Raw genomic sequence first — 15,317 nt, 5'->3', positions numbered from 1 at the left:
CACCAGTTTCTTATCAAATTCCTTGCTGAACAACACCATGAAAGTCTCCAGATCACAAACAAACTTGACGTGCTTTACATCACAGAGACACTAATGTCTGTTAATATTATTTTTTACATGCCTTTTGCTAAAAACTATGTTATTAGAGTTATTTAAAATAGACGGGACCTGCATATTTAGTCCTGTATATATCACACACTTTATAATCAAAGGGCTTTAAAAACATTCTAGTACCATAGAAATTTCTCTGTGTCAAGGGGAAGGGCCTTGGCATGGTGGTTTGCACTGCTGCCTCACAGCGCCAAGGACCTGGGTTCAGTTCCGGCCTTGGGTGACCGTGTGGAGTTTACACATTCTCCCCTTGTCTGCGTGAGTTTCCTCCAGGTGATCCGGTTTCCTCCCATAGTCCAATGATGTGTACGTTAGGTGGACTGGCCATGGTAAATTGCCCCCAAGTGTCCCAAGGGGATGAGCCACTTTACATTAAGGGAACTAGCCATGTAAATACTTGAGGTCATGGGGATGGGGCCTGGGTTAGATGCACTTTCAGAGAGTTGCTGCAAATTTGATGGGCTGGATGGCCTCCTGCTGCACACTGTATGACTCTGATTAGACAATGGATATGTGTTTTAAGTCAGTACCGTCATATGGCAATGATATCCCTGTGCATAGCGGAGATATCGAGATGAAAATTTTATTCCTTCTCTGCTTAAAAAGAGAATCCTTATTCCTAAAATGCAATGTGCAAATTATTTCTGAATTCTACCTAGTTACCTATATTCCTCCTAATTATATCTATATTCCTCCATAGTGGTTGCTGCCGGAAGGACAGGCCCTAAGTCCCAGAATCGCGGAGCAACCCAGGCCAGAGGTAAGTAATGTGTGTGTCACCGGGGTGGGGGATGCAGGGAAGCCAGCAGCAAGGGCAGGGATGTGGTTCTTAGCAGGTGATTCCCACCTTTTCTCCCACTTTCCTGATGTCCAGCTTTCTGCTCGAGGGACCGACCCCACCCCCTCCCTCCCTTGCAAGGAGGAGGCAAACAAGCCGCACACTTTTAGCTGCCAGTACACCAAGCGCCAATAGGTTATCACCCGTGGTGGCGGGATGAGGCCCTGAAGTGGTCATTAATTGCAAGGTTGACAATGGGCCTCCCCTTCCAGCACTTAATTCTGGCAGGAACATAGGAGCAGAAGTAGGCAAATTCAGCCCTTCGAGCCTGCTCCGCCATTCAATCAGATCATGGCTGATCTCTTCCCTGGTCTCAAATCCATCTGTTCCCCATATCCCCTTATCCCTTGTTTTTTATTAGTAAGGTAGAGGCAGGAAAGTGGTGGGGTTCCCTTACGCGCAGGAACATGCCCATCACGGCTTCAAGCTCATCACCAGCGAAAGCAGAAGATTCCGCCCAGTGTCTCTTTGATTGTGGGTCTGAGTTAGAGTGAAGAAAGCATGTATCTGGCGAAAAGCAAAGGTGAAAATATCCGTCCTCAGACTCTCCCGCATTTACTTGAAATAACCCTCCGCCTGAAACAACGTTCAGGGCTGTGCAAATACAAGTCAATAACAATTAGGCATCCACAGACCCTTGGTACTCTACCAAACTCTCATTTGATTAACATTTTCAGGCCAAATCCTCAAGAAGAATAATGACATTGTTACAATAGCGCAACACAAATATTTGTATTAATTATTTGGGCCTTTGACTTATCTGTTGGTTTCAGAATTGTAATCTAAATTAATTAGGGCTCAGTGTGTGCTATGTTAGCACATAATGGGTAAGACATTCAACGCATATTAAATTGGAGGGTTCTTTTTCATTTCAAATGTTGATTTAGTGCAATTCAAATAGCTTGATTAATCCTTTGAATAATCGATAGGATCAGCAGCGATCCAAATAATTGGCTGTCATTGGTCTAGTTGCATTTTCTGCAGTGAAATTCCCACTGAATCCTGAATGGAGTGAAAGTAGTTAGCGTGGCAATACTTTCAGCATATAATTTTCCAACTTTATGTATTTTACATTGTTCAAAATGGGACTGTACGTTGTGAAAAATTGAACGCCCCGCATGTTAAATATTGCGTGCAAACACGGGCCATTGGTGGCTCATCCAAAGCATGTTATCTGCAGCATGGGCCTTCGTTGGGGGCACGGTGCCACAGTGGTTTGCACTGCTGCCTCACAGCACCAGGGACCCAGGCTCAATTCCCGGCTTGGGTTACTGTCTGTGCAGAGTCTGCACGTTCTTCCCGTATCTGCATGGGTTTCCTCCGGATGCTCCCGTTTTCTCCCACAGTCTGAAAGACATGCTGGTTAGGTGCACTGGCCGTGCTAAATTCTCCAGCAGTGTACCTGAACAAGCACTGGAATGTGGCGACTCGGGGATTTTCACATTAGCTTTGTTGCAGTGTTAATGTAAGCCTACTTGTGACACTAATACTTAAACTTCCTCCATCTAGCTCCCAATAACGTGGATTTATTTCCCCCTCAGTAATGTAACTCCTCGGATCAGACTGGATTCTTCTATATCCTACATTTGTCCGTACAGATTGCTTTTGGGACTGAAATAGTGCTGTACCGTGCCCAAGATAATGCGGGATTTTCTTGAGATTACCTAACTGTTTATATACAGGGGCTGCAAACAGCAGAGATAAATACACTTAACCTCACAACCAAATTTGGATCAAAGCCGAGAATTCAGAGAATAATACACAGTATTTTAATTCACTGCAACTTGCAGATTCTTGGGTATACTTAACCCAATATATCATCGGGTGCCAAGACTCAGGTTTGGTATGATTACTTAAAAACAAATGGTGCGGCACGATGGCACAGTGGTTAGCACTGCTGCCTCACCACCAGGGACCCAGGTTTGATTCCCGGCTTGGGTCACTGTCTGTGCGGAGTTTGCATGTTCTCCCCGTGTCTGTGTGGATTTCCTATGGGTTTTCCGGTTTCCTCCCACAATCCAAAGATGTGCTGATTAGGTGCATTGACCTGAACAGGTGCCGGTGTGTGGCGACTAGGGGAATTTCACAGTAACTTCATTGCAGTGTTAATGTAAGCCTTATTTGTGACGAATAAATCAACTATACTTTACTTTACAAATGTCTGATCTTGAGCATTAAGATTTTCAGGGCTTTCTTGAACGATTCAGGCATTTTCTTCTTCAGACAAGGAGTCAATTCAAGAGCTTTGGAAGATTATGCGAGAGCAGCAATGACAGAGAACAGTGAGGTTTCAAGATTTTAAAAACTAGCTCTTAAAATGACGACACCGTCCCCCTTCTTAATGAACCAAATAAATGGCAAAGCTTTGCTCATTCATTTGCTCACAGCTCACTCAGTTAAATTACAGCAAGACATATCAGAGCATCACTTGTGAATGACCGTAGCCTCGTGATGGGCAATCTAGATGGGCCACATGGCTAGCCCTTCTTTATCAGAATGGGCTGCAAGTTTGAAATCAGGCTTCTGGACTAACCCCATGAATCAGATTGAGGTACATTTAATACACACCAAAAATTTCAAAATGAGTGATAGAAAATGCTTAATCATTTTTTAAAATAGAACTATCACCAATTTTAAATAGGAAAAACAAACTAAATACTTAGGATGCAGAGGGAGTGCACACAGCTCTTACTTTCAGTACTTCACTTGCCTTGGCTTTATTTGCGTATCACGTCAGTCATACCGGTAGGAACCAAAAATTACACGGATGCAAATCAGCGAAATGTGGCAAGCCAGTGACTGGGCAACTGTCAACAAATCGCTCGTGGGCCAAACTCAGAACCCAGATGGGCCGTATGTGGCTCCTGGGTCACAGGTTGCCCACCACCCCATTCGCCTGATGAACACGAGGGACAGTTTGTCTCCCCAAGCACACAGATGTTTCTGAAAGCTTCCTCTCCTGAAGCACCCCCTTTGATTTGATTTGATTTATTATTGTCAAATGTATTAGTATACAGTGAAAAGTATTGTTTCTTGCGCGCGATATAGACAAAGCATAGCGTACATAGAGAGGGAAAGGAGAGAGTGCAAAATATAGCGTTAACAGTCATAGCTAGCGTGTAGACAAAGATCAACTTAATATGAGGTAGATCCATTTAAAAGTCTGGATAAAGGCAAATTACTGCGGATGCTAGAATCTGAAACCAGAAGAGGAAATACTGGAAAATATCAGCAAGCCCGGCTGACGTTTCGAGTCCAGATGACCCTTTGTCAAAGAGTCATCTGGACTCGAAACGTTAGCTTTTTTCTCTCCTTACAGATGCTATCAGACCTGCTGAGATTTTCCAGCATTTTCTCCATTCAAAAGTCTGATGGCTGCACGGAAGAAGCTGTTCTTGAGTCAGTTGTTATGTGTCCTCAGACTTTTGTATCTTTTTCCCGACGGAAGAAGGTGGAAGAGAGAATGTCCAGGGTACGTGGGACTTGATTATGCCGGCTGCTTTTACGAGGCAGTGGGAAGTGTAGACAGAGTCAATGGATGGGAGGCTGATTTACGTGATGGACTGAGCTTCGTTCATGACCCTTTGTAGTTTCTTGTGGTCTTGGACAGAGCAGGAAACATACCAAGCTGTGATACAACCAGAAAGAATGTTTTCTATGGCACATCTGTAAAAGTTGGTGAGAGGCATAGCTGGCATGCCAAATTTCCTTCATCTTCTGAGAAAGTAGAATCATTGGTGGGCTTTCTTAACTATAGCGTCGGCATGGAGGGATCAGGACAGATTGTTCATGATCTGGACACCGAGAAACCTGAAGCGCTTGTGTGTGCATATCTTTATATATAATCAATATATTATAACAGATAATAATGTAGTAGATGGACACCTAGAAACTTGAAGCATGGTGGCACAGTGGTTGCACTGTGGCCTCACAGTGCCAGGGACCCAGGTTCGAATTCTGGCTTGGGTCACTGTCTGTGTGGAGTTTGCACATTGTCCCCGTGTCTGCGTGGGTTTCCTCCGGGTGCTCCGGTTTCCTCCCACAGTCCAAAGATGTGCAGGTTAGGTGGATTGGCCATGCTAAATTGAACCTCGTGTCAGGGGACTAGCTAGGGTAAATGCATAGGGTTATGAGGAAGGGGCCTGGGTGGGATTGTGGTCGGTGCAGACTCGATGGGCTGAATGGCCTCCTTCTACACTGTTGGATTCTATGATTCTAAGCTCTTGAACATATATATATACATGTGTGTGTGTGTATTTTTATATATATCTTTACATATAATAGACACTGCGACCTTGATGTGGAGTTTGACGATGGAAGATGTTTTATTTTGTAAGTGTATGAAATGATTGTTTGTTGTTTTTGATGCACATATCTGGAGAGAAACACTACTGTTTGAGGTGCAATTGGTAAGGTGCTTATTATGGATGTGTGATGCATGCGCTGCAGAACGCAGCGTGATTCCCAATGAAAACTTTTAAAATGAGGTTCCAATGAGGGTATGAACCCTGTAATTAATGTAATCAACTGGCATGTAGTAATTATACACCACAATCTTCGTGTAGGACAAAATTCTAACAGATCTATTAGCCCTGCTTCTTTCAAACCTGTTCCTGTTTTTAAATGAGATGCTGTCTGTCAGAGAAAACGATTTGCGCTCCACAATTGTGCAGAGCTAAATCCTGATCAAACTCTGCACGTTAGACGCATTGAATCCTTGAGCAGTTTGCCTAAAGCTGCTTCCTCAGGCCCGGCAATTAATTATTGATTCCTTAAACAGTCTGAGGACGTTGGCTTGTCTCCGTGTATGATGTTCAACTGTCTTTCACAGGAAGTGAATTGGAAAGCTTGAGACTGTCCTATGTGACTGTCTCCATTGCTCACAAGAACTGATTGTAAGTCTCATCATGTCAGTCAGTTTGGGATTCAGTTGCCTTGCCACAACGCAGGCAATGTTGAGAATGCAAATTTGAATCACAATGCTTGGACCTTTCCAGGTCAATAGTAAACCATTTGGAGATGCGAAACCAAATTTCTAATCTGATTTATGCTCTTTTAAATGGATTTACAGCTACCTGAAGTTTGGTAAGTTTAGGGTACTCTTGCTTCAAAGGTCCTTGTTGTGCCATTTTCCATCTCCTTTTGCACTTTACAAAGCAATTCTCTATCGAATCATGGAATAGAAGAATCATAGAATCCCTGCAGTACAGAGGAGGCCATTCAGCCCATCAAGCCTGCACTGGCAACAATCCCACCCACGCCCTATCCCCCACATATTTACCCTGCTCATCGCCCCGACACTAAGGGGCAATTTAGCATAGCCAATTCACCTAATCCTCGCATCTTTGGAGAGTGGGAAGAAAATGGAGTACCCGGAGGAACCCGACCCAGACATGGGGAGAATGTGCAAACTCCACACAGACAGTCGCCCGAGGCCAGAATTGAACCCAGTCCCTGGTGCTGTGAGGCAGCAGTGCTAACCACCGTGGCACCGTGCCGCCCTGAGCTCATAATCTCATTCAACATTTTAAAAAATTATTTCATGGGATCTGACTGTCACTGGCAGTATTGGTCCATTCTTAATTGCCCTTGAGTAGGTTGTGATGAGCTGCGTTCTTGAACCACAGCAGGCCATGTTGTGTAGGTATACCTGCAATGCTGTTAGGGAGTGAGTTCCAGGATTTTGACACAGTGACAGTGAAGGAATGACAATACAGTTCCAAGTCAAGATGGCGTCCTTCTGTGTGGTAGTGGTCGTGGGTTTGGAAAGTGGTCGAAGGAGCTTTTGTCAATTGCTGCAGTGCATCTCATAGATGGTGCCCGCTGCTGGCATTGTGCATTGGTGGTGGAGGGAATGAATGTTTAAGGATGGTGGCTGGGATGCCAATCAAGCGGAGGAAAACCGGTCCTATTGCAGTTGATTGGTCTCATCCTCACTGTTTGCTACCATCGGCAAATTTAGAAATTTTACTCTCTATCCCAATATCTAAATATTTTATACATACATATATATAACAAATATATATTCATAATATGTCTATCTATCTATGAAAAAAGCAACTGTCCCAGCACTGTCTACCATCCTCCTGACTCAATAACAGCCATTAACCATAACTCACTGGTTTCTGTTCTTAAGGCTTTTTTTTTCAATCTAAGCTGATGCTTAGATTTTTGATAACCAACCTTTTTATGTATCTGTGCCACACTCATACAGTCTCCAGAAATGCAGCTGTTATCACACAGTATCTGCAAGGCAGCATACACATGACTGAGCAATGCCATCTCTCTCTCTCTCTCTGGCTGTCATTTTCTGGCTCTTCCAGTCCTGCCAAAGGCGACCCCCCCCCCCCCCCCCCCCCACTGTAGTGGCAGATTCCCTCTTAGAATGGCTGTCAAGCAACAAAGGTGGCCATTGTCTTCAGCGGGAATGGAAGATCCCATGTGGCGGCCATTGGTGGGTTGCCTCTGCTGAAAATCCTGCCACGGGTGGCGGGGAGGTGGTTGCTGCTTTTTAGCTCCTCCACCCCACCACAACAAAATTTACTGACATTCCCCTGTCTGGAAGTGCTCTATAACCGAATTCAAAAACACCCCACATGCAAACCACTGATAAATTACAAGCTGATTTTCACCTCCTTCACAACAGTAATTGCATTTCAAACTAATTAATGAAATGTGAAGTACTTTGGGCATTCAGAGATGTGATAAGGATTAACATCAATTCTTATATTCTGCGTTTTCTTGCACTGCTTCTTCAAGTCACCCTTCAATGAAGAAAGCTGGACAGTAGCCTCAAACAACACTTCGAATTTTAATTAATAATTTCATGGATATTTCCATAAATATCAAATCTCCTCCCCAGAAATGTCCAAATAGAGATGTCAACTTGGCTTTTGGATACCATTCAAACCTCTGAAATACAAGATGGTGGCTTTGAGTCCCACTTCCAGATTTGACGCTCACTGTGCTGAACCAGTGCTAAAAGATGCTGCTTTCTGGAGAATGTTAAACTGCAGTCCCATTTACTTGCTCCACTGAATGAAGAAAATATAAAACTCTGTATAGTGTTCCATTCGACATTTATTACCTCAATTTTCAGTTTGTGCGGCCTTGTGTGCCGGTCAGCTCCTGTGAAACTCAAAAGGAATACATGGGCCATGAAGTATTTGGGTTGTTCTCAGATGATGACAAAGCATTGTCTCAATCCAGAATTATTATTTCTTGTCTTTTAATTTGGACGGATTTTTTACTCTCACCATTTGAAATAAACTTTTCTTGCCTCCTCACCCACACTCCAACCACCCCCCCACCCCCTCCCCATTTTTCCTCTCCCTGACCACATGCTCAATTTCTACAGGAATTTGTTTTCGATATCACTAAAAAGAGATGTGTTGCCAAAGTTTCTCGTCTTGCACTCTTCAGGGCAAACACAGGAATGTCAAATTCCAAACAGTCGCAGCAATCTGTGCCGCAGGAGAAAAGGGTGTTAATTGCTTGGCAAGTTGACTCTCATTTGCTGAATAGTTGCCATGAGGAATACAGTGAGGATCTTGATTGGCTGAGGCATTGTTTTTAACATTTTTAAAGTTTATTTATTAGTGTCACAAGTAGGCTTACATTAACACTGCAGTGAAGTTACTGTGAAAATCCCCCAGCCACCACACTCCGGCGCCTATTTGGGTACACTGAGGGAGAATTTAGCATGACTAATGCACCTGATCAGCACGTCTTTCAGACTGTGGGAGGAAACTGGAGCACCCGGAGGAAACCCACGCAGGCATGGGGAGAACGTGCAAACTCCGCACAGGCTGTGACCCAAACCAGGAATTGAACCTGGGTCCCTGGTGCTGTGAGGCAGCAGTGCTAACCACTGTCCCACTATACCACCCACCATGGTGGAAGCGGTGAGGAATTTGACTGGGTGAGGCACTGCCAGGAGGAATGCAATGAGAAACTTGATTGACCGAGGCAGTACATGGAGAAAGCAATGGGGAACTAGCTTTTGAGCAACTTCAAAAAATGTTCATGGCTTGAACATATTCTTTCTGTTTGCTGAGGCAGGTTCTTTTGTATGAATGAATGTCTCTTCTCGCAAGTGTCACATTACAGGGTGCACTAATTATCTTAACTTAGTTGTTCGTGTAGCTATTAACACTCAGGGTTGTTCAGCAGGTGCTGCCCAACCCAAGAGCCCAACCGCATCTAACAGGAGATGTTCTGCTTTGGGTTGTGCAACGTGGGCTGGCTGAGTACGGTGTGTACTCTGCCTATTGTGAATTTGTTCCCTGTAACAGATTGTGATGATGACAATCTTTTTATATAGCGCTATACCTTGTCACACTGTATCATGGGGTTCGACTTGTGAGCTCCACATCACTGAACTCTGGATTTCAACTGAATGAGGCAATCCAGAACCCAGACCTGACATTTTTGGAAAGATGTGAAATTGGTAGGGACAATAATTCTGCAGTTCTAATACATGTCCTGACAGTTGGATCAGATTGACATTAACAAAGGGCTGAGATTAGGTCATTCTCTTTTTTTTTACATCAAGCTGGTACATGGCTTAAGGGAAAGAAAATAACTTGAAGATTGATGGATAAGAAAATGTGAATTGCAGTATTCTTTCACATGCACAGAAGTGCAACATAGCTCATTTACACTCTCAGTCTTAATAAGTTTTAGTCTGTTATATCTGCGACTAAACAGATTTGATTTGTCTCTATTGCTAGATGAGGTGTTATGACTATGTTTCTTTTCCTTATTTATTTTGAAAAAGTCTGTTCCTGCAGTGTCTACAGATAGAATAAAAGAAATTGCTGTGTGTGTGGCAGTTCAGTCAACAACTGACAGAAAGGAGAGTCAGTTAATATTTTGTATGAGGCCGAGCTCTGATGTATTAACCTATCTCGTCTCTGTCATGTGGCGAAGGAGCTGTGCCTCGCTTTTAGTTTTACACTGGTTGTGACAAATTCCAAACAGGTTTGGCAACTTTTTTTTATCAAAAGGGAGAGCAGAAGCTGATTGTTGGCCGTGTCAAACAAAAAGAAGGTTAAGTAATTAAAATGTTAAAGTACAGCGCTGTAAAAATCGAAACCATCCAGTGGAAAAGGCACAATGAACATTTAACAAGTCATATCTCAAGACTATAAAAATAATTAGCTTTCAGTGAAACTCAAGATAACTGTGAAACCTTCATAAGTTTTTAATATTTGAAGTTCCCATACATTTCTATAGTGGTTTTATGCTTGGTTCGGTCTTAGTTCCATTTGAAGATATGTGGTAAATTGCATTACTTATCTGTGGAGACCAGCTGTGTGCAAGTGACCTCAAGACACCTATCCTAATATTAAATTAATAGTTGAGAATAAAACTTGCATTGCAAGACTGCTTGGTGAAGAACACTTGAAGTATCTCTGTAGGAACTCATGATCAGCAGCATTTATACTCCATCTTTTAACTGGATAATCAACATGGAAGTCAGGACAGTATTAGCTTACCATCATAATCCACGCTATCTAGATACCAGAGTGCAAGTCATGCAGGATTCCGCTCTCAGGGGTCCACAAGGGTTGTGCTCCCGTGTCTCTGGTACAAATGCACTGCTGACACAAATCTCTCATCAGCCTTTGCACTGATTGTTTCCCATGAATACTGCAGTGAAGGTTGTACCAATCATCGCCAAGTAACTGTCAAACTGCAATAATTCAGAAACATTTACATGTAGTTGTTTACTTTGAGCTTTATATCATTTCTGTCCTCAGGTTGAACCCCCTCATGCTTCACCGATAACAAGTACAGTTTATTTCCTGGGACCATTGAATCTCAAAGGAGACCTTTTGGTCCAGTTTCCCTGTGCTGGCCCTTTAAAAGAGCGAGCCATTTCACCCCACTCCCAAATTCCTGCAATTTCTTACCCTGTTCATATATTTATCCAATTACCTGTTTGAAAATTATCAGAGCTTCCAATGCTATTGTTTGATCTCCCCAACTTATCCAATCTCAAAGAGTTGACTGCCAGCTGAGAAGCCTCCTTCAAGCAAGGCTTTGTGATGGCCAAGGAGTTCCTGTAGATGCATCTCTGTCACCCTGATGTGCCCACAAATATGTTCTGTGTCAGAAACAACAGATTCAAATGAAAACATCGAAAGCTGTAAATCAGTGATTAAGTCTTTATTCAGTTTGTTCACATCTTTCAAGGACCTCAGGTCTTTGCATTGCAAAAGGCTGGAAGTCCTCCAAGCAGTTTTGTTAGCACTGAAATGTGTGGGTATTGTCTTGACATTCGTGAAGCAACATGGCTTCCTGGATTTGCCGATCGCAAAAAGTGGCAACCTTTTGGTGCTATCCATGTTGGCACAGACCATTGCAGGGGAAAGCGATGGCCCAGGTATTATCGTTAGACTCTTAATCCAGAAGCTCAGCTCATGCTCTGGGGACCTGGGTTTGAAGGCTGCCATGGCAGATGGTAGAATTTGAATTCAATAAAAAATATCTGGAATTAGAAAGTCTACTGATGACCGTGAAACCATTGTCGATTGTCGGAAAAACCCATCTGGTTCACTTATATCCTTTAGGGAAGGAAATCTGCTGTCCTTACCTGGTGAGGCCTACATGTGACTCCAGAGCCACAGCAATGTGGTTAACTCTCAACTGCCCCTCAAGGGCAACTAGGGATGGGCAATAAATGCTGACCAGTCAGTGACGCCCATGTCCCATGAATGAATGAAAAAAAACCGCAGTACATGGGTATTGTCTTGACATTCGCAAAGCCATGTGATTCCCTGGACTTGGCTATCGCAAGAAGCAGCAACTTTTTGGTGCTATCCATGTTGGCACAGACCATTGCAGTGACATTCTGTTTTTCACGTTCCACCATCGCAAGTTTCCCTTTTAAAGATCAAAGAGCAGTCAAGCAAAAGATAATAAAACAGTGTGCTTTTTTTTCCACCTTAAAAATGCCTCTTGATATCAACTCATTCAAGATATGGATTTGAACATTTCAGCGTCAATCATCTGTCATTGCTGCCAACACCGTCGTACCCTCAGCTCTTACTGTGTTGGAGGTGATGGAGGTGCCTTGTCTTGAATCAGTCCTGCCATCTTTTACTGCAGGTGAACTCCATGTTGCCTGGCTTCTTGCCGAGGCAAATGTCTCTTTCCCTGCAGGATTGGACCGGAGAGGGGAACATTCTCTGCACAGGCTGTCTTGAACAATATTAGCAGAGTTTCTTCAATGTTAGGATATGCAGCCATCTTCATCCTCATCCCCATCCTGGCTGGAGAAAATGTCTGTTTGTGGAATTGTTCCGCATGTTTTCCCAGTGTTTCACAAAGTGGACAAGCACGTTGGCGGGATCTTCCACTTTTTTGTGATGTCCGCTTTCTGCCTTGAGCCTCGGTTTTCCACTTCTGTCTCAACTTCACCTCCTCTCCAATCAACAACACCTTGAACCTTCTCAGAAATTTAGCCTTACTTGGAGGTTTTGCACGGCCTTTCACAAGGAGATCTCAATGTCAAATAATGGCTTACCCAGCACTCCATGATTTTTGTGATCATAGTCTGATTGGTTGGAGTGGTCATATGACAAGTTGCCAATGCAGAATTCCAGCTTATCATGAGCATCGTTCTGTGGGATTTGCCAATCTGCTGGCAGGGGTGGCATAGTGGTTAGCATTGCTGCCTCACAGCACTGGGACCCAGGTTCGATTCCAGCCTAGGGTCTCTGTCTGTGCAGAGACTGCACATTCTCTCCATTTCTGCCTGGGTTCCTCTGGGTGCTCCAGTTTCCTCCCACAGTCCAAAGATCTGTAGGTTAGGCGGATTGGCGATGTTAAATTGCCTTAGTTTCCCAAGATGTGTAGGTTAGGGGGATTAATGGGGTAAATAAGTGGGGTTACGGGGATAGGACCTGGGTAAGATGCTCTGTCGGAGAGTTGGGCCGATTGATGGGCCGAACGCCCTCCTTCTGCACTGTAGGGATTCTATGATAAAAGAATGGTTGACGACTTCAGCGTAAGCAAAAATGGACACCTCAATTTTGTGTAACACTCGCAACATCCTTGCATCTCCATTATTTTCATGGGTAACAACACTCAGGAGCTTCAGAGCATTCATTATTTATGAGGAAGAGAGCCTAATTCTCTTAGGTTGATTGGCCATGCTAAATTAACGCTTAGTGTCAGGGGACGGGCAATGTAAATACATGGAATTACGGAGATAAGGCCTGGATTACTGTTGGTGCAGACTCGATAGGCTGAATGGCCTCATTCTGCACTGTTGGGCTTCTATGATTTTATCAACTGCACACACTTATTGTTGATACCAATCAAAGGATGTATCAACCTTGAATTGAAATAGTACCAGGATTTTAACTGCTGGCACATTTCCTTTGGAGAACTGCACTATTGAATAAATGTCACACAGGACTTTGTTGATTTTAACAGCTAGGCCTCATTTAAATCCTGCTGCCTGGCTTTGCACTCTGTCAGAGCAGGAAGTGATGATCCATTTGGTGACCACCAACCAGCAGCAGCCGATTGCGGGGAGCTTATGCCAGGCTGTGTGCAGAACCCCCACAATTGGGGGAGGGATTGAGTTGGGATGGGGGGGTACTACAAGGGAAGCCAGAGGTTTTCTTGAGGAGTATTCCTCCTCCTCCTCACCCCACAGACAGAATTCAAAAGAAAATGGAGTTTTGTGGGCCCTTTTTCAGCCCTCATTTTCTTTGGCACAGGTTTGACCCAATGCGAAACGCACAGGGATCAAAAATTGAAATTGCAGCTGTCCCCTAATGATGATGTCATTGGCACTCGATATGCATTAAAACAGAGCCCTCCAGGAGTTGGGTATCTGCATCTCTAAAACCATCTCCAGCTCTCCAGCACTCCGGGGTTACTTCACTCTTTCAATTCTCGCCACTTGTGCATCCTCAGTTTTTAATCAGTTCTCCACTAAACACTATGTCTTCGAGTGCGAGGCTCCAGGTCTTGAAATCTCTCCCACTCCCAGGGTGGCATGGTGGCACAGTGGTTAGCACTGCTGTCTCACAGTTGCAGGGATCCGGGTTCGATTTCCGGCTTGGGTCACTGTGTGGAGTCTGCACATTTTTCCTGTGTCCGCGTGGGTTTCCTCCGGGTGCTCCAGTTTCCTCCCACAAGTCCGAAAGATGTGTTGGTTAGAAACCATAGAAATCCTACAGTGCAGAAGGAGGCCATTCGGCCCATTGAATCTGCACGGCGAACAATCCCACCCAGGCCCTATCCCACATATTTACCCTGCTAATCCCGCTAATCTACACACCCCGGGACACTAAGGGGCAATTTAGCAAGGTCTATATACCCAAAGTGTACATCTTTGGACTGTTGGAGGAAACCAGAGCATTAGGTGCATTGGCCATGCTAGATTCTCCCTTTGTCAACGGAGTGTAGTGAGTCGGGGCTTTTCACAGTAACTTCATTGCAGTGTTAGAACAAAGAACAATACAGCACAGGAACAGGCCCTTTGGCCCTCCAAGCCCGTGCCGCTCCCTGGTCCAAACTAGACCATTCTTTTGTATCCCTCCATTCCCACTCCGTTCATGTGGCTATCTAGATAAGTCTTAAACGTTCCCAGTGTGTCCGCCTCCACCACCTTGCCCAGCAGCGCATTCCAGGCCCCCACCACCCTCTGTGTAAAATACGTCCTTCTGATATCTGTGTTAAACCTCCCCCCCTCTTCACCTTGAACCTATGACCCCCTCGTGAATGTCACCACCGATCTGGGAAAAAGCTTCCCACCGTTCACCCTATCTATGCCTTTCATAATTTTATACACCTCTATTAGGTCACCCCTCATCCTCCGTCTGTTAATGTAAGTCTACTTGTGACACTAATAAATAAATTCTGTCCACCTTCAGGAAATTCTTTAAAAGCTGCTGCTGCGACCAAGCTTTTTGTCACCTCTTCTCCTATCTCTTTATGAAGCTGTGCATCAACCTTGCTTGACATGCTCACGTGACCTTTCACGACATGAACAGCACAATCCAAACACAGGTTGTTGCCATAGAGAGGGCAACCAATTGCAAGCTGTCACCCGTAGGAGTGACTAAGTAATCTTATCCTCCCACCTGCCTGGCTTCTGCTGAACAGTTAGGGTTAAAATTGCCCATCCAGCATGAGTAGTGAGTTACACAATGAACCTGATTGCCCTCTCTTATCTGTAAGTTGTTTGGAAGAGTAACAGCCACAGTGAAGAATTAATATGGCTGTGGAGTACATTTATTTGGCTCTGAAGGATATGTCATTTGTTACCACCTGCAACGTGATGACAAACTCCACATGGAGTCGGATATAACTCACCAAAATTCCAGCGGAATGTTTTCCGAAG

The 15,317-nt window shown here is 44.2% G+C and overlaps 1 protein-coding gene across 3 annotated transcripts in view; it reads left to right on the top strand.

The window, feature by feature from the left end:
- Nucleotides 1-15,317, top strand: part of LOC144479846 (opioid-binding protein/cell adhesion molecule-like) — a 1,112,572-nt gene that overhangs the window by 835,019 nt on the left and 262,236 nt on the right. For 2 of the 3 annotated variants that reach the window (XM_078198838.1, XM_078198840.1), the window contains exon 4: nt 812-871. The exons of the other annotated variant lie outside the window; for it this stretch is intronic. In XM_078198838.1, coding sequence (XP_078054964.1) covers nt 812-871 — 60 coding nt within the window. The remainder of the gene's footprint in view (nt 1-811; nt 872-15,317) is intronic. 3 annotated transcript variants of the gene reach the window in all.

This window comes from Mustelus asterias, chromosome 27 (assembly GCF_964213995.1).
Source record: "Mustelus asterias chromosome 27, sMusAst1.hap1.1, whole genome shotgun sequence".
Classification (NCBI taxonomy): Eukaryota; Metazoa; Chordata; class Chondrichthyes; order Carcharhiniformes; family Triakidae; genus Mustelus; species Mustelus asterias.
This window is presented reverse-complemented; position numbering and strand designations above follow the sequence as displayed.